This window comes from Centroberyx gerrardi, chromosome 15 (assembly GCF_048128805.1).
Source record: "Centroberyx gerrardi isolate f3 chromosome 15, fCenGer3.hap1.cur.20231027, whole genome shotgun sequence".
Classification (NCBI taxonomy): domain Eukaryota; kingdom Metazoa; phylum Chordata; class Actinopteri; order Beryciformes; family Berycidae; genus Centroberyx; species Centroberyx gerrardi.
In genome coordinates, this window is record NC_136011.1 from 1,296,846 (window position 1) to 1,320,802 (window position 23,957).

The following is a 23,957-nucleotide window of genomic DNA, read 5'->3' on the forward strand; positions in this document are numbered from 1 at the left end:
GTTTGCTTGTTGAAGGAAAAAGTCCAAAGACCGATGTTCAGGCGCCACTTGTGATGCGTTTGGTCGTGTCTTAGCATATATTACCTTTAGTAAAATGCTCCTGGATAGCTTGACAGAGCCAGACGACATCATGATTGGGATTTTCACATGTACCGCTTTATACTTGTCAACCATACAAGGCCTTTGTCTCCACGGCACTATATTCTCTAAACATACATGTGTAGATTAATAAAGTGTAACCGGCCTTTGACACCAGATGTGTCAATAGTGCGCATATGTGCACATAGTTTGCACGAGGTAGAGCGACACACAGAGAATTAACTTCTACTCCATTCTTCTTTGTAGTGAAATGTGACGCCTACAAAACTTTCGCCTCCTGTAAATGCCGGAATGCCTACAAGGCTCGTAGAGGTCAGCGTATTTGGAGGTCAAAGTTCAATGAAGTTGAACTTTGGGCGCAAAAACCTGGAGAAATATCAAGGTGGTTTGCGCTGCTTTCGGTTGCGCAGCTGTTTAGAAGAGCGCAGCCGTGTCCCCCATTGAAAACAACGGCCTTGCTCGGCGCAATGCCGTGCTTGCACGTTTGGTGTGAAAGTCCTGTAACATGTACCAAGTCGTTACTGAAGAGACTTAAGGCCCTGACACACCCACGCCCAATGTCGGGCCGTCGGTAAGCGTCTGTGTCCCTAGTTTTTGCGGAGTGTCCCGCACCGTTGGTACTAGTCGGACCCCTGTCGGCGGCTTTTCAGCCGATTGAGCATGTTGAATCGGCGGCGGAGCCCGTCGGTGAGAGAGATCACTCTGATTGGCACGAGAAGAGAAACGGAAGTGACGAAAGCAAGCAAACGACCAAAAGACCAAGGGCTGACAACGCCAGTGCCATTTGCAACTTCTTATCAGACATATTCTCGATTAGAAGTAGCGAAACCGTCTGTGATGAGCGAGAGTGGTGTGAAAATGGTAAGCAAACGCTGCTTTGTTTACGGTTTGTATATCCGCAGTCCTAGGTCTTCCGGTTTCCCTTTTTGAATGACGAATACAGACTACCGCCACCTGCTGGTATGGAGAGTTATGCTAGTTGGCCGTTGGCTGTAGTCTTTGCGGTGTGTTCAAGTGCAACTTTTTGGACCAGACACAGGCGACGTGAGGCGACGCAACAGTAGGCCTTCGTCGCCGCTGGTTCTTTGATGTCGGTTTGGTGTGTCAGGGCCTTTAAAGCTACTGGTCGGAAGACAGACTGGGAGTAGAACTCAATACCTGTTGCTGTAACTCTATCTCAGTACAGTGACGTAATCTGTTACTGCAACTAAGCAATGTTCCAAAAGTATAGTAGGCTCATTTCATACTGTTACAATTCAATTCAATTCAATTCAAGGTGCTTTATTGGCATGACAGTTCACAAACAAACAATATTGCCAAAGCATGTATCAAGAGATTAATCATCAATTAAATTATTAAATAACAAAAATAAATAAATAAATAAATAATAAAAAACAATTAAGTAACAGAAAAATAATTCCATCCCCTCCTATTTATTATTGTGTGTGTGTGTGTGTGTGTGTGTGTGTGTGTGTTGCTGTGCCTCCACTACTATTACTGTTACACTGTGTGTAACAGTACGAAATAAGCGTGACATGACTGGCAGTGGGCACATTTGACTGAGGGACATACATACTATATGTCCCTAGGTCTTTTCAGTTTGCTGAGATTTTTGAAAAAAAAAAATGAAAAGAAAACAAACGCAAACTTATCATTAAATGCAAATATGTAGTTCTACCTGCACATTCCTGACATGGAACTGGAACTTAGCTAAATGCTACACCTGTCTCACTACATCTGGATGCTAATTCATGTCATGACTTTCCACTGGACGTGACATTTCGAGTTTCCCGGCGTATTGAAATGTATGTGTTTCTTCTGTGTTTATGTGTGTGTGTGTCTTTCAGCTATGTGATGATGATGCCGTTCAAGCGTCAGGCCCTGGTGGAGTTCTCAGCGGTGGAGAGCGCTGACCGCTGTGTATCCTGCGGAGCCAATGAGCCTGTATACATTGCAGGTTTGATTACAGGTTTTTCATTGTGAAGAGGATTGATTGATTGATTTGTTTTCATTGATTCATTTTGCTAGCATTGATTAAATGGGTAAGATTTACATCTATCTATCTGTATCCATTCATCCATCCATCTATCAGGGCAGCAGGCCTATTTTAACTACTCCACATCCAAGCGAATCACCAGGCCGACCAACGCTGACAACCCCAACAGTGGCAACAAGGTCCTCCTGCTGTCCATACAGAACCCTCTCTACCCTATAACTACGGTAAAAATACACACACACACAACCATCCGCATGCACGGGGACACGCAATTTCTAGTCAATACAGTAAGATTTTACACTCTATGTAGATTGCTCTCTAAAACCCATTGTAAATGCCACTGCAACATTATGTTGTATGCCACAGTGAAATATATATTTGATAATTCCCTAAGGCAGCATGCATTAGCCATGGCCATTTCAGAAACTGCCAACACACAGTAAGCCTAAATGGACCAAAACACTACTAATATGCATGTTAATAAGCAACTTATTAATAGTTAATATGTGTTCCCTAATCTAAAGTGTTACCACGATTTTTTATGGACTGTGTGTGGTGTTTATTTTAATGACTGTTGTTCTGGCAACAATGAAGGGTAACTTTGCCCAAGGAGTTGTTAGCCAAAAATTTTTTTACTAAATCCACCTTTATCCACATCACTGTCCCAATACAGGCTTTTGAAACTTTTGCCCACATAGTCTTAAAGGATAAGGCTGGTGTTTTTTAATGCATTTCTTACCATCAACAAATCCTATGAAGATAATAAAATCAGCAATTTATTTGTTTTGCTAACAAGTCTCGTCCATGTAGCCGATGTCCAATACAGCCATGTCCCAGCAGCCATAGAACTCCACTGTATTAAAAAAAACAATTAAAAACCCGTCACAGAGCCATGCTGCTGCCCTGGGCAGCATATTTCATCATCACGATGCACCGGGCTGGCCGACTTTTTCCTCAAACAACTTAATAAGCCGACCGTAAACACGTTTTCCATCTCAGGAAAGTAGTTCTGTAGCACTGAAAATAGTCCCCGGTGTAATGAAGAATTTGTTCCCATTTGAATTTGATTTGGTAATAACTACAATAGCCTGATTTTCATGGTAGCAGTTAGCGATTTTTAAAATAGAAACTATGTCTTTGTGAGCTGTATTTAAAGGTTTTTAGCATACAATTGGAGCCAACGTCTTCCGGGTTGAAGGCTAAAAAGGGAACATGGGAAGTCGGAAAGTAATGGGAGTAGAGCAAACGCATTGTTGATTTTGTTATTTTCATAGGATTTGTTGACGGTAAGAAATGCATTAAAAAGCACCAGCGTTATCCTTTAACAAATCATTGTACAGTTACTATAACATATCCATGTATGATTCAGGGATCCTGTCCAATTAACTAATATGATCTTAAGTAAGTATATATGTATATAAGTTATGAAGTCTTATTTCTCTTACAGACTCTGTACATTGAGGCAATTCTTATTCTACTAGCATTTAATATTCAGTATGTACCAAGGAATATTTCATTTATTTGTCAGTCTCTCTCTCTCTCTCTCTCTCTCTCTCTCTCTCTCTCTCTCTCTCTCTCTCTCTCTCTCTCTCTCTCTCTCTCTCTCTCTCTCTCACAGACAGGCTAGATTTATTAGATATTAGATGTGTTTCCATCATCTGAGTTGGTCGTATATCATGTTCTTCAGTGGTAATGTTGGTCATGTATCATGCTTGGTGATATTCTATTGTACCAACTAATGGTCATACAACCACAACAGAGAGTTACGCCAGAAACACACTGCAAGTGTTTGGTTTGAGCAGCCATGTGCAGTGTTGCACAACTTTTTACCTGCCACACAGACCACATACTGTAGGTGTTCTGTACGCGTATTACAGTCAACATGCTGCAGAGCTGCTTAGATTTATCATAATTCTGGCTGGATGCATTATTTGTTTGCAATATATCCTATTCCATATATTTATTAATGTACTGACAACGTTTGTTGAATGTTTTCATAGGAAACCATGCTTATGTTTCCTCCCCCTCCCTCTTGGATGTACTGTATACCAGTCTACCAGCCTACTCAGACAGCCCCACCCCCCCACCCCCATCTACACACACACACACATATACACACCCACACCAGGTAGTGGATTGAAGTGTTGATTATTGATTGAAGCATTGAAGCAGAATTTAGCTGATGAGATGCACTGAGCTATGCTTCAAACGGCACACAAATACTGTTGTGTGTGTGTTGTGAGGAACAAAGTTGAGATGTGTTCAGACATACTGTGTTGTCATATGTAAGAGGAAGACGTCTGCAACATCTTATTATCTACTGACCTTTTCAGATCAAATCAAATCAAACTTTATTTATATAGCACATTTCCTGCAAGGATGCAGTGCAAAGTCCTTTACAGAAGAAGACATAAAAACAAGAACAAGATAAAATAAACAAAACCGAAAAATACAAAAATTATGATGTGAATAGGAGAAAATTGGGTAAGATTAGGTGAGGTAGGTTAGATTGGGTAACATAACTATTTTCATAGGAAATTTCCATGCAGTCAAATTGCAGCTGTATTTTGAGTCTTGACTCAAACTGGCCTTTTGTTTTCCTTCTTTACAGCTTCCCTCCCTGCAGTTTGTCTCACTGAAAAATCTAGTTTATGACTGATTGAGAAAAGTGGGTATATCATATGCATATTGTTGGAGATCACTCTTTTATAACGTAGCCCTGTAATCAGAATCTTATATAAAAAGCTCAGCTGTTAAATGTAAAAAAGTTGAATGTAAAAAATTAATTACAGGGAAAGCTTCCACCGCAGCTTATTGTATCTTGATGCAAGTGTCCATTCCTTCAATACACAGGGCTTGAAGTTACCCATAAGATATCCAAGTAAGCAAGATTGACAAACAGTACCCAGATTATCTTTGGAAGTGTGGCTTTGGTTCACAGAGCATCCCGATAGACCCAACTGCTCTAAATGCTACAGGACTGACTAACATTTGAAAAAAATATATAATTTGAAACCCTACAGTTTACAGAGGATAAAACTGACTAAAGCAGTGAAAGCCACACCTGTGTGGACAACAGAATAAAAACATAAAGTTATTTATATAGTACCTTTAAAAAAACAGAGTTTACAAATAAAAACAGACAGAAAGACAAAAGTACAATCAGTTAAAAGCCAAACCATAAAAATGTGTTTTGAGACATGTTACGCCCCTGGTCTAAGGGAAAACCAGGACCCAACACGTTTGGTGCCCCCCCCCGCCCTCTTCCCACTCCCAAGAATGGTCAGCCGCACCACAACCAACGTTCAAAATGTAGCAGTTTTTATTTTCTTTAACTTCAGAGCTGAGCCAAGCCCAAAACAACAAACAAAACAATCCTAATTCAAAAATCCCTAACCTTCCCTAACAAAAGAAATAAAGTTAAAACAAAAGACAAAGCTCTAACATAACTTCTACTCAAACAAAACAGGAGAAAAATGATGACAAAAGAAAGGGCTTCTCACTCCTACTTACTGCTACTTTTGGTAAAGAATATTTACAGCATAGTAAAACAGATCCAACAGTTTTACAAAAGTGTCTAACACATTCTAGCGGGGTCTACATCAGAACCCACAACCTAGGCCTACTCACAATGCTACCAGCTAAAGACACACACAGCTCAATGATTCAGCAGGGCGGCCTCCATTGTTGGAAATGGGATTGAGCGAGAGAGAGAGGGGAGGAAGGTTGGCCTCAGCTGGTTTAAATCCTCCATGATAGCCAATCAGCCAGCAGCAATCACGTCCCCTAAGCCAATCCAGGAGAACACCAACACCTGAATCTCATCACACACACTGGAATGCACACATTGAGGAGAGAAGAGAGCTGTTAACCCACACAAACACAAATGACCAGAGTCATAACAGACGTGACTAACTTCTATGCCGCGAGCTCTTCTGCAACGTCAGAGCCTGTTCAGTTCAGTGTCATTCTGTCTGCGTGCCGGCCTGTTCATTTCTGTGTATTTGTGTACGTGGCTATGGCTGTGCTTTGCTGAACCTCAAGGAGGAAGTTATAAAAAAGTTCATGAACAGTACACCACAAAACTGAGACTATCAAACTTCCCAAAGAGAAGTGGCAAATGTGTTTCTTCCTCAGGTGAATCTCTTTTAAGTATTGGTTGGTTTCACTCCGGGCATCTGTGATTTTATTAAACCAAACACTAATCAAGAGAACAGAAAATAGTATAACATAATAGCAAATGGGAGTTGAACAAAGTGTTGTTCTGTTGTTTTTGTCCCTCTGGTGTTTTTTAGGGCACATCGTAGCTTGTGAGTGTTCTGGATTAAATTGCATGTTTGATTTCTTTTGTGTTTTTTTTTTGTTTTTTTATCTCTAGGATGTGCTATACACAGTGTGTAACCCCATGGGCAGTGTGCTGAGGATTGTCATCTTCAAACGCAATGGAATCCAGGCCATGGTGGAGTATCCTTACTGTGTGTGTGTATGTGTGTGTGTGTGTTTCTTTGTAAATGTGTGTTGTGTCCTCTCCTTAACCCCAGCTCTCCAGGTTTGAGTCGGTCCAGTGTGCCCAGAAGGCCAAAGCTGCTCTGAATGGAGCGGACATCTATGCTGGCTGCTGCACACTTAAGATTGAGTATGCAAGGGTAAGAGAAAAATGCACACACACACACATACACACACACGCACACACACACACACACACACGCACACACACACTCACACTCTATGTGTGTGTGTGTGTATGTTAAGCAATAACAAGCTCAAGGTCTTACTACATTGTGGTTATTGGCACTGGTGTGCTGTAATTGTAGGAACAAGGCCAATAACCACAATATAGTAGTATGACCTCCAGTGTTATTGCTTTTTACATTTGCAAAATTATTACAATGGTATCAAACTTTTTTTTTTTGTTTTTGGTCCCCCACTAACAAAAAAATAGTTTTCTACTGCTATGCAATGAACATCCTTGCTTGATTTATTCCATTTATAGGAAAAGGAATGGTACAAGTTCCCATAATGTGGTTATAAGCACTCATGGAGCGTCTTGTCCAATCATAATGTGTTGCTGGAAACAAATGTTGTATAATTTTACAGTAGTATAATTTTCACATTTGGAGCATGTGTTGCAAGACAAATTTCTGTGAGAACAGACAATAAAGTATTATCTTATCTAATCTTATCTTATCTTTATATTTCTTTATCCTAACGCTTAACCCCTAGCAGCTGTTAATCTGGTTCTGAAAGAATTTAGTGGCTATGATATACAAATGTCTAATTTTTATGTTTTTTTTAATTGAGGTTTGCTGTAGTGCAAAAAAGAGAACATATGGGGAATATATTTGACAGACCTTAGGTCCATGCATTTATAGTGTTCATATGTTGTCCTCTTTGTTGGCTATGTAGACAAGAATGTGATTTTACTCTTACTGTGGCTGATTGGAAATTACCAGGAGACTAAATGGTAGTTGTTTATAGGGATACATAGAGCTACTGTATTAACATGCCTGTTTCACTCGCTTATTCCTGTGTGTTGTGCCCCTTGTCCCATGCTGTAGGTGATAGATTGTTTTGCATGATAATGATATACAGAGCTATAAATTCTATAAAATTAAATTTTGCGTATAAGGGCATATTTAACTTGATCCTCTTTTAGCCTTGGTGTTTTGTGACACGATAGGAATATAGGAAAAATAGATTTGTCTTGTAGCTGCTGTGACTAGAGCAGCTGACAACTACGGAAAACACCATGTGACAGCCTGGAAAGACAGCTGAGAGGAGGGAATAGATCCCATCAGGCCGTCGTGGGCTAGCCACCAATGGCAGCAGTATCCAAGGCTGGATCAGCAAGTAGGTTACACGTACTAAAGAAGAAAGAATACCCCTTGAGTCTGTGGAGCAGGGGTGGAACACAGCACAAGACTTGACAATGGATGCACTGGAAAGGTGTAGAGAGAAAGAATCTTGCTTGGACTATGGAGACATCAAGGATTAGATTAATTATTGGAGAAACCGATGATGTGCTACCATCACCTCTAAACCTCAACCAGTAATTAGGTGAAGACCCCACATGTTATCTGTGTTCAGAAACAGCAACAATCAGACTTTCTGTTGGGTTCCAAAGTTAGCCTTGCCCAAGGATGATACACTTGGCAACATAACCAAGTTGTTTCAGTGTTAAATTATTGATGCATTAACCTGTAAGAAGTATTTTAATGTCGTAGGTCTAACTACTCCATATACTGTTGGCTAGTTTAAACTTTAACAATGCAACATATTTTATGAGCTCGTATGTTTTGCATGTAAAACCTTATTCTGCAGTAACTAGTAACTCCAGCCGTCAGATAAATGTAGTGGAGTAAAAAGTACAATATTTCCCTCTGAAATGTAGTAGAGTAAGTAAGTATAAAGTCTCACAAAATGGTAATACTCAAGTAAAGTGCCAGTCTCACAAAATGGAAATACTCAAGTAAAGTGCCAGTACCTCATAAGTTGGACGTAAATACAGTACTTGAGTAAATGTACTTAGTTATTTTCCACCTCTGCAGTGTGGAGAAGGTTAGACCACTCAAATACCCTATCTGCATTGAGAAAACACCAGACCTAGCTCAGCATGCAGTTCATGGTATAAATGTATTGAATAATAGTAAGAAGCCTCCTCACATCAACCTTCACACCGACCCGTATTAAAAGCAGTGTGTGTTTAAATGACTGTAATGTAGAGTTGGGTGATTGGACGAATACATCTGGGGTTGGTGATGGACTGAATCCATTGCCAGTGGAAATTCCTTGCAGATTTTTTTGCTGATTTAAATTACTTTGCTATTTGGTCATTTAAAATGAAGCCTAGTGCAATACACAACTCCTTTATGAGTAGATGTTATGTTCTTTATTGAGCCCAAATCCATGTTGAACATAGGGTTTAACCGCAACATGGGTTAAATGTTACAATTTCAGCTAACGTTAAATAACACATAACGCACAGCTGTGCCTGTGACTGACGTTTGAATGCAAGTAAAAAAAAATAAACTGGCAACCGGCTTCTAATTGAGACCGGCCTTTATTTGTCAAAACGTGTAGTCACACCCGGCCAGTAAAAGGGACCGGCGTCTAATTGGGACTCGGCATTTATTTGAAGTTTTACGGTAAGTGCTATTGTGACTGTATCCTCTATAACTCTTTACGTCTCTCTAACAGCCTACCCGACTGAACGTGATTAGGAATGACAATGAGAGCTGGGACTACACTAAACCTTACCTGGTCCGAAGAGGTAAGACACACTCTCTCTCTAACATTCTCTCTCTCTCTCTCTCTCTCTCTCTCTCTCTCTCTCTCTCTCTCTCTCTCTCTGCGCTTCACCCAGACTGCTCCCATCGCTAGGTTTCCCAATGGTGACTTAGCACTCAAATGATTCATGTTCTCTGATGTACTTGTTCTCTGATGTCACCTTCTCTCTGGATTGTCGTGACACGACAATGAGTAGTTGACATGAATCAACTGACCTTATTCACACGGTGGCCATTTTGAACACTCAGGGTGGGAAACTCTACCTGGAAGAGCAGGTCCAGCTGCTCTACACTTAGTATTTTCACAGATTCACACTGAGAAACATATCAGAAACAAATGTATCTCAAGAATCAGAGGGACATCGGTTCACATTTGAATGTATTTGGCCCATTATCTCTAGCCTACCTACCAGAGTCTAGTCTAGGCAGCTAGCTAGTAGCTAACTAACTAGTAAGCTAACTAGCTAACTTCCTGCTACATTCAGGCAGTTGTTGTCGATGTTGCTAGCTAATCTGGTAACTGTTTGTCTATCTAAAGTCCTCACTTATGTTGAAGTAATGCTAGATTTATGTCGGTCTTCCAGGTAGAATTTCCCACCCTGAGTGTTCAAAATGGCCGCCGTATGAATAAGGTCTGTTGATAGCCAATGATACTCATGCTAAAATCAGATATACAGTACTGTTAGACTGTTTGGGGTGAACCCTGCTTCTTTTGCACTGACTTATAGTATTGCTTCTGGGGACCCTTTTCTTGGAAGGTAGGACTCTGCTTTCACTCTAATCGAGAAGGGTCAGTTTCTCACTAAGGCCATCTTTGATTCATTTTACACAAGTGGATGAAGATGATCTTAGTTTTCAGAGTCTTTTGCGAAACCATGTCCAGATCTAGCCGTTATGGGTCAGTTTTTCAGCTGTGGATTAAGGCTATAGTCCTAAACAGTCTGGACCGCAGACCTCCATCACACCAAGATTCCTCCCACTGTCTTTCCTTCTCCAATCAACACACTCTCACACCCGCCAATCACCGGCCTCTCACAAGCCTGCACCTCCGCCACCCTGGGGAGAGAGAGAGAAAATAGAGGGAGAGAGAAAGAAAAGAGAGAAAGAGAAAGAGGGATGGACGTCAGGCTGACTCTGCACGGCAACTTTCTTCCATCTTCACCTTCTCCAACCCAGAGAGAGAAAGGGAGAAAAAGAGATGGAGAAAGAGAAAGGGATCGCACTCCTCCTGACCACCATGCAGCCGCTGCTTCAACATGCCCAGGAGGCCACAGCGCCACCTCTGTCTGGAGGACCTCAGTAACTCTACCTTCTACCTATAGGTCTATTCCATCTTGTCCTATCTTTTTAAATATCCACCTCTGTCTGGAGGACCACAGTGCTAGAGACTGGCCTGCTCTCTGCTCTCTGACTCTTTGGCCTATTCTACACTTCTCTCCATCTGATTTTACCTGATAACGATGGCTGTACAATTAGGCACATGCACAGATCTGCATTTCACATAATGCCCTCTTAGAATGTGTTGATTGGTACATTTTTGGCACAAAGATTTGTTGAAGTTTCTCATTACCTTCACTTAAAATAAGGCAGATCAATCAAAAAAGTCACTCACCTCAAATTAATGTAGATGTGGAAATGCCTAAATATCTGTGCACGCTCCTTTGTACACCAGACTACTGAAATGTCACATTATTGTTATTTTATGTGAAAAATCTTCAGCTGTTATGTGATGAGATCAGGGTTGGAGTCAGTTCATTCTTAATTCAACCAATTCAGGAAATTATATTTAATTTAATAAATTGCTAAACTTCTGACATCTGACTTAAAGTCAATCTGTTGAAACCTGATTAATAACGAAGGTCCTGTTTGTTTTTCTATTTTGCAATTCTTCATGAATGTTTGCAAAGTGAACTGAACCCAACACTGTTATAGATGCAATATTTGCTAAATAAATATGTTTATTGAATGTGTTTACATGTTTTCAATTGAGGCACATTGCAAGGACACAGAGAGAAGGACAAGTCTAGTCCCACTCACCATCTAACTGAACATTCTTCTTCTCTCAAAAATGCATTGGGAATTACAGGGGGGGTTCCAGTCAATTTAAAAAAAAAAAAAAAAAAAAAAAATATATATATATATATATATATATATATATATATATATATATATATATATATATATATATATTTTGAAGCATTTTTGCCTTTAGTTGACTATAGACAGAGACAGGAAGGATGGAAGAGAGAGAGGGGGATTACATGCAACAAAGGTCCTCACACAGATTTGAACCCAGGGCATTACAGGTATACGGAGCCAGCTGAGCCACCGGGATGTCCCAGTAAGACTTCTTCAGCCTTAAGTCTTTTTCAAAGACCAGCTGCAATAGTATTCCAATGTGTCCCCAAATTTATTTTTGTGAAATTTGTGGCTTCAAGAGCTTATGGTTTTTGACAAGACACCTCTGATTTGGGTGTATTATGTTGTCAAAGACTTCCCAAGTTCCCGCAGTGTAAGGTACTAACTAATAGTATAATTTACTAACTGCCACATAATGTAATAACTTGTAAAAATGTAATAAAATATCCCTTTAAATGGGGGGGCAAAAATGTAATATAACCTTTGAATGTAATAAGTTGCTAAATAATGCACAGTAAAAACATTATTGCATTAACCTAATAATGAAAAAAATAAAATAAAAATAACCTTGACTAATAATATAATAACTTGAGATATTACATTATTTTTATTCTTACAAGTTATAGTAATATTATTATTACTTCATACATGAGTTAAAAATGTTACACCTCTTATGAAGCAACAATCACCAGTTCATGTAATAATGTGACGCTATTACATTATCCAGGAATTTTGTACATTAACAGGTTTTATTGCATGTTCAACCCATTTAGAGGGCTATTTTATTGCATTTTGTTAAGTTAGAATATTATCTGGCATTATCAGTTGTAACCTGTCTATATTTCATTTTCAGTTTATAATGACAGTACTTATTTCTAGGTTTATATGGCATGGAAAGAAAGCAAGATGTTCATACTCAAGACTGTCTAGCTCCACTCGAAAAGGTGGAGTCCAATTACCCAGCTTTTATCATTACTACTTGGCATTTGGTTGCCAAGTAGTAATGATAAACAAACTAATACACTATTGGTTTAATCCATCGGTACAAATAAAGATTGGGTACAAATAGAAAGGACTATCATGGAGAACTTGAATATAGGATTAAAAAACGTATATATTGTGTAATTATGTCCGAAAGAAATTGTGCATAGTCTTATAGAAACATCTTTTGAAATGTTGAAGTTATGTAAAAAAAAAATTTAAAAAAACTTTGGACATTAACCCAAATTCTTCAGGAAACCAACAATTATGGAATTATCCTAATATAACAGTAAATAAAAATAAAAATAATAAACTGGAGTAAATGGAAAGAAAAAGGGATCGCACAAGTCCATCACCTCCTAACCAATAGCTGTTTTAAGACTTTTAATGATCTTATTACAGAGAAGGGTATACCACAATCTGAATATTTAAATTACACTACACAGGGACACCCCGGTGGCTCAACCGGTAGAGAACACACCGTTAAGGTTAAGTCCTTAGCAGCAGCACGGGTTCGAATCCAGCCCATGCCCTTTGCTGCATGTCATCCCCTCTCTCTGGTATATTAAACTAAATTATGCTATTAACAAAAATGTACCTATGCACAAAGTGAATGTCAATGTCCATAAATTAGAATGTGTATTCTCTGGTTCTAATTCAAGCACAAACAAATCAGGAACATCGTTCTACACTCTTAGAAATAGAAGGGCTAACTAGAACCATATAGGGTTCTTTGACTTGTCCTCATAGGAGAACCCTTTTTGGCTCTAGGTGGAACCCTTTTTGCAGGTTAGACTTAGAACCCTCTCAGTGGGATTCATCTAGAACCCTTACTAAATGGTTCTACTTAGAACTCACAGTAAGTAGTTACATCTGGAACCCGCTAAGAAGTGTTCAGTAAAGAACCCTGAGGTTTTAACAAGAACCATTCCTCAGGGTTCATTACAGAACCCTGGGTGGGGTTATACTTACAATCTATCCAGGTGGTTCTGCACAGAACCTCTGTTCATTCTACTAGGGTTCCACTTGGTACCCTTCCAGGGGGTTCTACCTAAATCCTTTTATTTTTTTACAGGTTCCTCTCTGAACCTTTATATTGGGTTCTCTCAAGATCCCTTTCATATTTTATAGTTTTTAAATAATGTACACAGCAATTAGCAATTATACAGTCAAAATCACTTTTATTGAGACATCTGTTTATTATGAACTCTTAAGTAATGACAAAGAAGGTGGAGACTCTGAAAATGAGCCAACTGGATGAGAGTGGCTCTGTAGATATTTTGGAAACTTCTGACACTCTTCATTATATTGTGAATAAGCTCAGGAGCAGCAAGATAACTGTCCACACAAGCTCTCCTCATCTGGGGACTTCATATAGTCGCCTGCAGTGCAGAAAAGGGAGAGAAAAAGATGGTTAATGGCTGCACATTAAAGTCTCCAACAAAAAAAACACAAGAAGCAAAAAATTACAGTTTATATAAATGAATAGTTCTCTTTCAACACACAACACTTTTGCTAGACTCAAGTTTGAATTGGGATGTTAGATGGAGGTCACCTTGTTTCTTTGACTTCGTCCTTTTGAAAATAGTTTCTGGCCACATGGTGCACAAACACAGCTGATGAAAATCTGCCTCTGATTGGTTACATCTCACACCTCCTTGGTGAAAGAGGAAATGTGTTGCTACATGCGTGAGAACATCAGGCAGGCTGATAGTGTAGTGGTTAAACCACATGTTTCCCAAACTGTCATGCGCTGTGTGTTTTGAGATGCAGGTTCAAACTCCACGTGAGCTACACTGTTCCTGATCCCTCTGGCGTGATGAATCCTATTAGGGCTTCTCTTATAGCTATTTAGAGTTGAATCCTGGATGAAATTTAAATAAATATGTGTTTGTTACTTTAAAAGGAAACATGTAATGCTGCTAATTATGTCTAAGACAAATATAGTGAGTAAATAAAGTGAGTGATTTCCAATTTAGGGAACCTTTGGTTGGTTTATGTGCTGCCCCTAGCCCTGCTGAAGTTAAAATGTCTAAAACACTGCACACACTATGTTACCTTCAGCTGGTCAGTGTGGCTCAGTTGGCAAGAGCACAGCATTCCCATCATTAAGGGTCAGAGTTCAAAACCTGCTAAAGGTCAATATGTTAATAACAATATTAAATACTTAACAATAATTAATAATAATTAGTTAACCTACTGTATATGGGGCATTTAAAATACTGACACCAGTTAATTTCACTGATTAGCACAACTCCTACTTGGGAGGAAAAACAAATCAGTGAAATCAACTGGTGTAGTCTTTGGTTGGAGTGAAAACCTGCAGACTCTCGGCCTCCATGGCACATGGACTGCTGAGTGCCGAATGCTCTAAAGGATCCCAGAAGAACTATTTCTTCCAAAAAGGATTCTTAAAATGAAAATGGTTCTTGATATAACTATTTGTCTAACAAAGAACCCTTGAGAATTCTTTTAAACAAAAAAGGGTTCTTTAGAGGCAAATGGTTCTAGGTAGATCCTTACGCCTCCGTAAAGAACTCTGATTTCTAAGAGTGTATGCACTGTTTAATGAAATGGCCGATAAACTATTTACAAATTGTGCCGTGAAATGAACTAGAGATCTTAATAAGCAAGAAGATGAAATCTCATGAGCTGATATTTGGAAAAAGGCAAAGTATCTAATTTATTCAGCAAAAAATTTACTTTAAAATCTTGAACCGTTTATACTGTTCTCCATGATGATTACGAGAAAACGGTGATTGTATAAAATTCTGCATTAGGACAGGATCATTATTACATCTGTTATGGGAATGTACGAAAATTAAAGAATTATGGTTAGGCGTAACCAAACAGGTCCTGACATTCAATAAAATAGATATACTTTTAAACCCTCAAACATGCATTCTTGGAGACTTGCATAATTATAATAAAGTGCCATGTAAAACTAAAAACATGTTCTTTCAATATGCATGGTTACAAAAAAAGAAAAAACGATAATTATGAATAAATGGATTGACTCAAAAATACCAACTTATAAAGAAAGGATTAATGAAGCTATTGATATGATTAACATGGAAAAAATTGCTTCTGTAAACAAGATTTTACTGAAACATGGGGTCCAATAGCAGAATACATCATGTCTTATAATGGTTAATTTAAAGCCACAACTTGATGCATTATACATTACTTACATCTTCTAGTTCTTTTATTTATTTATTATTTCTTTTCTTTTCTTTTTTCTCCATTTCCCTCCCTCATCCTCCTGCCACTCCTCTCTTCTCATCCTCTCGTCTTCTCCCGTTCCCTCCTCATCTTTCCTCCTAATCCTCTTGCTCTCCTTTTTCCCCCTTGCCTCTTCCTTCTCATTTTTCCCTCACCGTATCCATCCCTCCACCTTTCCCTCCTCCTCCTTCCACTTCTTTTCTCCATCCAGTTCATTTTTGTTCTCCTTTCTCCCTCCACAGCTTCTCTACACTGCAAAAACTCAGCTCTCAAAAACAAGAAAAAAAAGCAATAAAATGGGGGAAATATTACTTAAAATAAGCAAAATTATCTGCCAACAGAACAGGAAAATTTCCCTTAACAAGATTTTTTAAAACAAGTAAAAATATCTAGTCTCAAAGAACCCACAGATATCTTAAAACTAGTGCGGGCAGACTAAAAACAAGTACATTTGTCTAGATACAAAGAAAAGATTTAAGATTTTTTTTTCTCAATATGTAGGAAAATGTGCTTAAATTTAGCAAATGCTAGTGCTATTGTCTTGAAATAAGGCTATATGTTTAGGAAATATATCTTAAAACCAGTACAGCTACACTAAAAACAAGTACATTTGTCTAGATACAAAGAAAATATTTAAGAATTTTTTTCTCAATATGTAGGAAAATGTGCTTAAATTTAGCATCCAATGCTATTGCAATCATCTTGAAATAAGGCTATATACCCTGGAATTTACAGAGAAAAATAGCATATTGTGCTTAAAATAAGTAATCCTGACTAAGATAAATTGTACTACTACTAGAAATGAGATTGGCTTGCTTAAAGAAAGAAATCAATCTCAGGCAAATATACATTTCTTTTCACTTTATTGAGGACTCAGGCTGCAGTGTGGGAAAGAAGTAACTGCCCTTTCCCTGAACTAACAGAAATAAGAATGTGAATGAAGATAATGACAACAACAAGACATATGGGCAGAACAAAGGATGCAAAAACAACATAAAGGCCATTGGTGGTCAAGGTTAAAATGAAAATGTAAGACATATGGCAAGATAACAAACGTAACAGTGCTTTAAACCTTCTTATAATAAACAACAAACGCCCTGCCTATTTATTAAAGGTTCTCGGATTGGCCGATACACACAGTTCTGTTATCGGGACCGGAAATTAATAAATGGTATCGTGCCACCCTAGTCAGTAATGATCTTTTTCCGCTCGGCCATAGCCTTTTTATATGAAGTCATGTCCCGATTGTCGATATCGGCACCGATACCGATATCGGTATCGGTGCATCCCTAGTTGTTACTCTACCCGCGAACCCAGGAACATGTTGTGAAATCTTTAAGTTACTTGCACAGTTCCGTACGGTACTTCAAATGTAGGTATTGCCATCTTGTGGCACTTTTACCTTACTGCAAAACAGTACAGTTTGGCTGGGACATTAACACACAAACACCCACAGTGACTGAAATAGGACAATAACACTTTAGATGAGTAATCCAGAACAACAAAGTGTTGAAAATAGCATGATGATATTGTTGAATTTATTAAATTAAAGAGATGGAAATGTACATTATGCTTAGTTGGACGCTTTAGTTAGACTAAATAGTCACTTTGTTACTAGTCCCTTGTTTAGAGTAGTATTAGAAGTTGCATTTATACTGAAACACTATCCAGTATTTCAATTTGTGTACTTACCATCCAACTGTTCAACCTCTGGGGTGCTGCATCTAGATTGTGGTGATATCTCCAAGATCAAAGTTGAGGAGGTGGACTCGTCAGTCTCATCAGTGGACGTCTCCTAGCTGCTCTGAAAGCTAAGGCTTCGTGGCCTCTTTCTTGAAGGGGTCGCTCCCTGCTTCTTTTTGGGGGTTGTCACATTCTGCATCCTTTTCAAAAGCTGCTTCTTCACAGATTCCTAACAAGAAACAGACACACAACAAATTGTTTGTTATAAATCACATTAAACAAAATCGAATCTAGAAACGAAGCCATACAAGCAGACACATGTTGCCCTGATTGATCTGGATGAAGCACATCCCTCCTATTTTGAGTGTTGGATGTTTGCACTTTGGCTGCCAGGTATCGAACAGTGCTGCGTTTGGAAACGCGTTGAATACCTGAGTAGTGACTTACCCACACAGCTCCACTGGTTGCAGATCTGTCCCGCAGCATTGGGTAGTACTGTATGAGACGCTTCGCCATTACAGTGAGTTCACGGCTGCATGGATACTGGAAGTCATCCCCTGCCGCTCAATATGGAAATCATGCTTGTTACTGTATTCCTGATTAATCGACAGCGAAGCTCTTTGGAAAGGATATAGTCTCCTTCTTGTCCATCACGCTGTTTTTCAAAAAAGGTGCTTCTTGGTTGCTCCAACTCTGTGTCAGTGTATAAGACATACTGTGGGCTGATAAGCTGTACGGTTCTGGTGGCACCATGTTGGTTTGAAGGGGGGGGGGGGGGGGGTGGAGGAGGAGGAGGAGGAGGAGGGAAAGGGGGTGGGGGTGGGGGTGGGGCTGAAATCACAGGTCCCAGAGGAGGTGCCTGGTCTGCACAGGTCTGATTCTTGACCCTGTATAAGACATACATTTATTCAATGGTAATTATAAGGCAAAGAACACCACATTGTAACAACAACCAAACAGCAAACACCAACAAAAACTACATCTTTAGATAAATGTAATGATGGCCAGGAAATGCTTCTTTGATAACAGGAAACACTGCATGGTTAGATTAAATGTCTCCCAAATGTCAAAGTCTAACATTACCTAATTTTCACCATGAGTAAGTCTCCAAATGGTTCTCCTTCTGAAGAAGTGCTCTGGCCCGGGAAAAAGATCACGTAAATCCTGCTTAGAGAGGCTGGGCAGCATTTCCGTGCTTATATCAGTAGCTGAAAAACACATTTAACCACATGGTAAATAGTTAAATAATTAGCAACTAATACATAGTTTATAGACGCAAATTGTCAGGTTGATACAGGTTATGAGACATTAGCATACTGTCTGCCCTTTCCAGTTAATGCAGGAATGATTTACCAAGCTAGCTAACGTTAGCTAACAAAATGAGACTACCAGTATATCATTAACATTGACGTTAATTACTTTAAACCAAAAGATAGTGCAAGCTAATGAAACCAACGTTAAAGCTAAATTGTCGCCATATTGAAAATGTTACAAATGTTACGACAAAGTTTTAATTTTCTCATTTCAGGGACGCAAGCGGTCCCAGGCCTAGTTTCACAGAGCACTTTGAAGGCCCAATATATAAAATGAAGCTTTTTGTTTCTTTGTCATAGAGCTAAACCAAATACATCGTTGGAAAGGTCTCGACCTGGAGATTAACATATGTCAGTATGAAGATTCTACATGGCTCCTGCTTTGAAATACTGACCTTTGAACCTTGACCTCGGTGCATGTATGAAGGCTTATAATTCAGCAACAAAAGGGGTTACAGACATGGGACCAACTGTTATAGAGAGCTCTTGACCTCAGCTATCATGTGAGTATAGTCAACAACTGGGGGCGCTGTCAAATATGAGTAAAATATGGTTAAAATTAATTTTCACCCATTTAACAATTAGATATTTAAAATCTGATTACCCAAATGTGTTTACCATCCCCTTAAACTCCTCAGTGTACTCTCAATTCAGTATTTACAACTTCCAATTCTAGGAAAAACACTAATATTTTTTAAAAACTACAATTCCCTAGAGCCACGCCATGCAGCTTGATACAAATCAGCCCACAGTTGTAGTTCTTCCAGTTTGCAAATTAGGGTTGTAAATCTAGGGTTGTAAAAAGATATATCTACTGAATATATCAAATATCTAGTACAGCCGAACTAGTAATTACACTGCATCTAGATGATCTATGTTAAGAAAAAGTAAAGATGTTGGTTTATTTCAGATATTTTAGCCAAAACAGGAGTCGACACACAAACACATTGGATGACGTGGCTCACGGAAGGGCATTGCAGGCGGACTTGGCGCGTTCGACTCCTGTTTTGGCTAAAATATCTGTATAAATATCTATATAACCTAGTTGTAGAGACTAACTAACTAACGTAAGGTGCAGTTTTCTCATGACATGGCTCGCCATTGTACCCCTTTCTCTCTTGTTTTAAGCACTTCTTTCATGGTGACTTGACTTGTGACTTGCTTGACCTGAGCAATGACTTGACTTGTCTTGCTTGACGTTTAGCAGTGACTCGACTTGACTTGCTTGAGTCTAAACACAGTGACTTGAGACTTGCTTGTGACTTGCACATGTGTGACTTACTCCCACCTCTGGCACTTTCTTTTGACAAATTATGTGTTTAACTTTATTTCTTTATTTGGAACCTGTTACCAGCAGCCCGTTAGAGGCTGCTCTTTCTAAGTTCCACAGAAAAGACATCAAACACAAAAAAACAACAACAGGGAAACAGTTTGAAGGCATAAAACTAGGTATTTGTGCCTAAAAATGTTTCATATTTTGTTCTGCAACAGAAGTTATGTCTGTTAGTACCTCAACTGTACATTTTAAAGCTGTATGGGTTTAGTTTTCTGTTTATATTATTGGTGTTTGTGGTTCAATTACAGTAAAAAGTGTGTTGATTTGTGGAGACCATCTTGTTAAGAATTTTAAGTGGAGCTAACAACAATAAACCACCACTGGACGTCTACATTACAAACGCTTCTTAAGTCACAAATTGCTGTGCTGTGGTGTGAGATTGATAATAAAACAGTGAATTCCATTTGGTCATATCTGTTCTTAATATGTGAAGAGATGAAAAGGATAAGATGCTTGAAATAAGAAATTCTGACTTCGACAAAGCAGTTTTGTACTTGTCAGTGCTTTATAATTCTGGTAATTCTAGTTTCAAGCATTAAGTTACTCAGAACCAGTAATAAAATCTCAGTAACAAGTAGGGGTGTCACGATTTCGATTCTAAATCGAAAATAGATCGAAATGAGCGTTCGATTTTGACCTTCGAAATCACAAGCAGGTTTGCGATTCTCCCAGTATTTTTTTTCTCTCCACCCCTGCCTACTTGCACTCGTCTGAAGAAAAAACAACAACATTTCAATGACGACACAACGTAGCTGCTACAGAGCGTCCGTTCAATATTTCACTATAGCGCCCAAGAGCGCCCGTCATTTTCAAATCGTTGAAAATGTACCAAAAACTGAAAATCAAGTTATCAGCTTTGTTTATATATACTTCATGTTGTCATCGATGAACCGGAACCGGAAAATACTGTATATCTGGTGACACTGAGACGTTTGATTTTCCCCGGGTTTAGTCGTCCTCCACCGGTAAAAATGGCTTCGCCGGCTAAGCGTCACGCTGTTAAAACCTTCTGGAAGTTGTCAGATTGTGCTGTGAGACAGAACCTGACTCGCCGTATGTAGTGGAAAGTTACGAAGACATTGTGAGTTGAAGTCTTTTGATCGAAATCGCTTGTTCTTGCTCGATAAAACAAGACACAAGATCACCTTCACTAAACAGCGGGACCTACCTGCTCTCACCGCCGGAGACGGATGCTGTTTTCCGGGAGGCAGTGCGCCGAAGAGTCGGTAGGAGGACTGGCCGGGTTGCAGCGACTTTTATCCATATAAGTTTGGTGACTTTTTCCATATTTGTTTGGCGACTATTATTGTCTGATGTTATTACTGTGTGGGCTGAAGCGCTGGAGGTTTTGTATGTATTTTGAAAGCTTATCGTTAGCCAAGATAGGAAGGATCTGTTTTGTTGTCATACTGTGAATGACACTTCAGTAAGGAGACGCCCTGAATCGCCATGTATTTGGTACCAAATTAAAGGGAAAGTTGTGTTTTTTTAAATGGAAAAACTTTGAAAAAATGTGACCACATGGCCTTAGTGTGGTACATTTCAACAACAAAAAAAATATGGCAGTTATATCACACTTGATACCATCATTTTAAAGAAGATTTTAAAAATGTAAATGACAGTTGTCAGGGCATAAAACCAATGTTTAAATCTAAAATCAAATCGAATCGTGACCCTAAAATCGAAAGTCAAATCGAATCGTGGATTTGGAGAATCGTGACACACCTAGTAACAAGTTATAATGTCTTAATAAGATAATTAAGGACAAAAAAGCTTGAAACAAGTGAAATGCTCTAACATAAAAACTGCCTGGTAAGAAGAAATATCTTGTCAGACAAAAAACAAGCATATATTGCCTTGATTTAAGATATTTCATCTTACTTAGATTTCGCTTTTTGCAGTGTACCTTTTTCTTCTTAAATTACCTCCTTTTCCTGTTCTTTCTCACCCTCCTCTTCTTCTATTTCTTGTCATCCTCCTCATCCTCTTGTCTCCTCTCCTCTAATTCTCTCCTCTCCTCTGTTCTCCTTCTCCTCTGCCAATGTTAATGTCACTGACCAATGTCACTGACATCAGCTATTAAGCCAACATTATCCACCCTGTGTAAGTGTGTCTTTTCAAGAGAAAGAGAGAGCGAGAGTGAGTGTGTGTGTGGGTGTGTGGGTGTGTGTGTGTGTGTGTGTGTGGGTGTGTTCTCAGGCATGGCAGGGCTCATGTTGCTGCAGATTAGCTTGCCTTACCAGAGGTTACAGCCAAGGACAGAGAGGAACCCAACCATCCTCTCACAGTCAGATACACTGTACTGTTTCATGCTTCCAGCAGGGAAAACATCTAAGTCTAGATCCCTTTGGGTCCATTGGAGTTGCTAATTGACTGTAGGATTTTCATTAGGTCCTTGTCTTAAATGCCTGCGATAGTAAGCTTTATGGACCAGCTGGTGGCACTCCTCTGAGATCGCGCTTAAAGTGATATTCGGCAACATTTTCATATAAATAATACTCTCTAACACTGATATACCTCAATAGTCATTCAACCTACTGTATAACCAGTTCATGAAAGCTTTTACATTTGCTGTTTTAAACACCCGGTCTCTGGATCTTTCCTGGGAAAAATCCTCTGGTGAACTGGAAGTGATGCGTTTTACATTCTACTAAAGAAAAATGGGCTATTGTGCGCATTGTTTGGCCCGTATATTTGCACAGTCGCAATTCTAATTATCTGCGCCTCTGCTCATTTGTGTGCCATTGGCGGTACCAATTGGACCCGCAATTGCTTTTATGCTGCGCCTGGAATTGCGATATGTTAGTAGATCCGGCCCATACTTTTTTGTCCCCGTGGGGAAATTTGTCTTGGGCTACAAAAGTGCTGTTTCTCAGCAAGAGAAGTCTTAATAGATTAAAAATAAAAGTATATAAAATGTATATACTTATAACACACACACACACACACAAGTATACGGTTGAGTATACCGTTGATCATACAAATATCGTACACATCTTGTAAGGCTTACTAGTGGCATTAAACCTGCAATAAGCGATATCAGACCTTATAACCAGTCCTGAAACTAATGTGTGCTATGTGGAGATTTCATTGAGACATAATGATATAAACCAATATCCAGCTGTGCTGCTGTTTTCACCTCCTTTCTAAAGCTTGTTGTCAAATCCTGCTCCGGAGCGAAGCTTCTCCCGGGCCATTGAGTAGGTTTTCATTTTTTTAAAACTTGCTTGGCACCTGCCACTGGCCCTCACACCCTCCCATTCCTAAAAAAAAATCTCATAATGGTGGAATCGATGAAGCAAGCGAGTGAAATTTTAGTAAAAAAAGTTTAACTCGTAAACTTGCTACATACCTCTTCACTTGTCATTGTGGGACATGTAACCTTCAGTGGGAGGAAGATCTGTCAAAGTGAGACTGGTAACCGGCAACACTTCTCCGTAGGCACGGTTAGCTTAGTAAGACTCCGTAGTGCAGTGGCTTTGCTGTGTGTCATTTACAAATGTGTTGCTGTTTCCGTCGCCCTCTAGGGGTCAGAAAATGACGCTTATTGCAGCTTTAATAATCCTAATAGATTCAATATTAATAGATTCAAGCACAAATACATGTTGAATATGGACATAAATACAAACACTTTTTGTATTATGACTTTTACTTATATTGTTAAAATATTTAAATCAGCTAATATTTTATGAACAAGACTAAGAGTCTAACAGCCCTGCGACATTGCATTTGCATCCCTGCCTGATTTAGAACACTACATTACTATTTCAGTGGATGAAGTCAAAGTGCAATGTCCTGTGTCATACTGATGAATAACTAAATATTTGTTAATAACTATGTTGTTATTAAGTAACTGAATAGTTGGTAATTTATCAAAAATGACCGCATATCTCTGTCCTCTA

At 39.0% G+C, this 23,957-nt stretch overlaps 1 protein-coding gene across 2 annotated transcripts in view; it reads left to right on the forward strand.

Moving 5' to 3' along the window:
- The window catches only part of LOC139908597 (heterogeneous nuclear ribonucleoprotein L-like), an 87,855-nt gene that overhangs the window by 41,445 nt on the left and 22,453 nt on the right, over positions 1-23,957 (forward strand). For both annotated transcript variants that reach the window (XR_013507222.1, XM_071895353.2), the window contains exons 3-7: positions 1,947-2,056; positions 2,192-2,319; positions 6,474-6,559; positions 6,645-6,741; positions 9,293-9,365. Coding sequence is in view for 1 of the 2 variants with exons in the window: in XM_071895353.2 (XP_071751454.1) it covers positions 1,947-2,056; positions 2,192-2,319; positions 6,474-6,559; positions 6,645-6,741; positions 9,293-9,365 (494 nt within the window). In the remaining variant the exon portion in view is untranslated. The remainder of the gene's footprint in view (positions 1-1,946; positions 2,057-2,191; positions 2,320-6,473; positions 6,560-6,644; positions 6,742-9,292; positions 9,366-23,957) is intronic.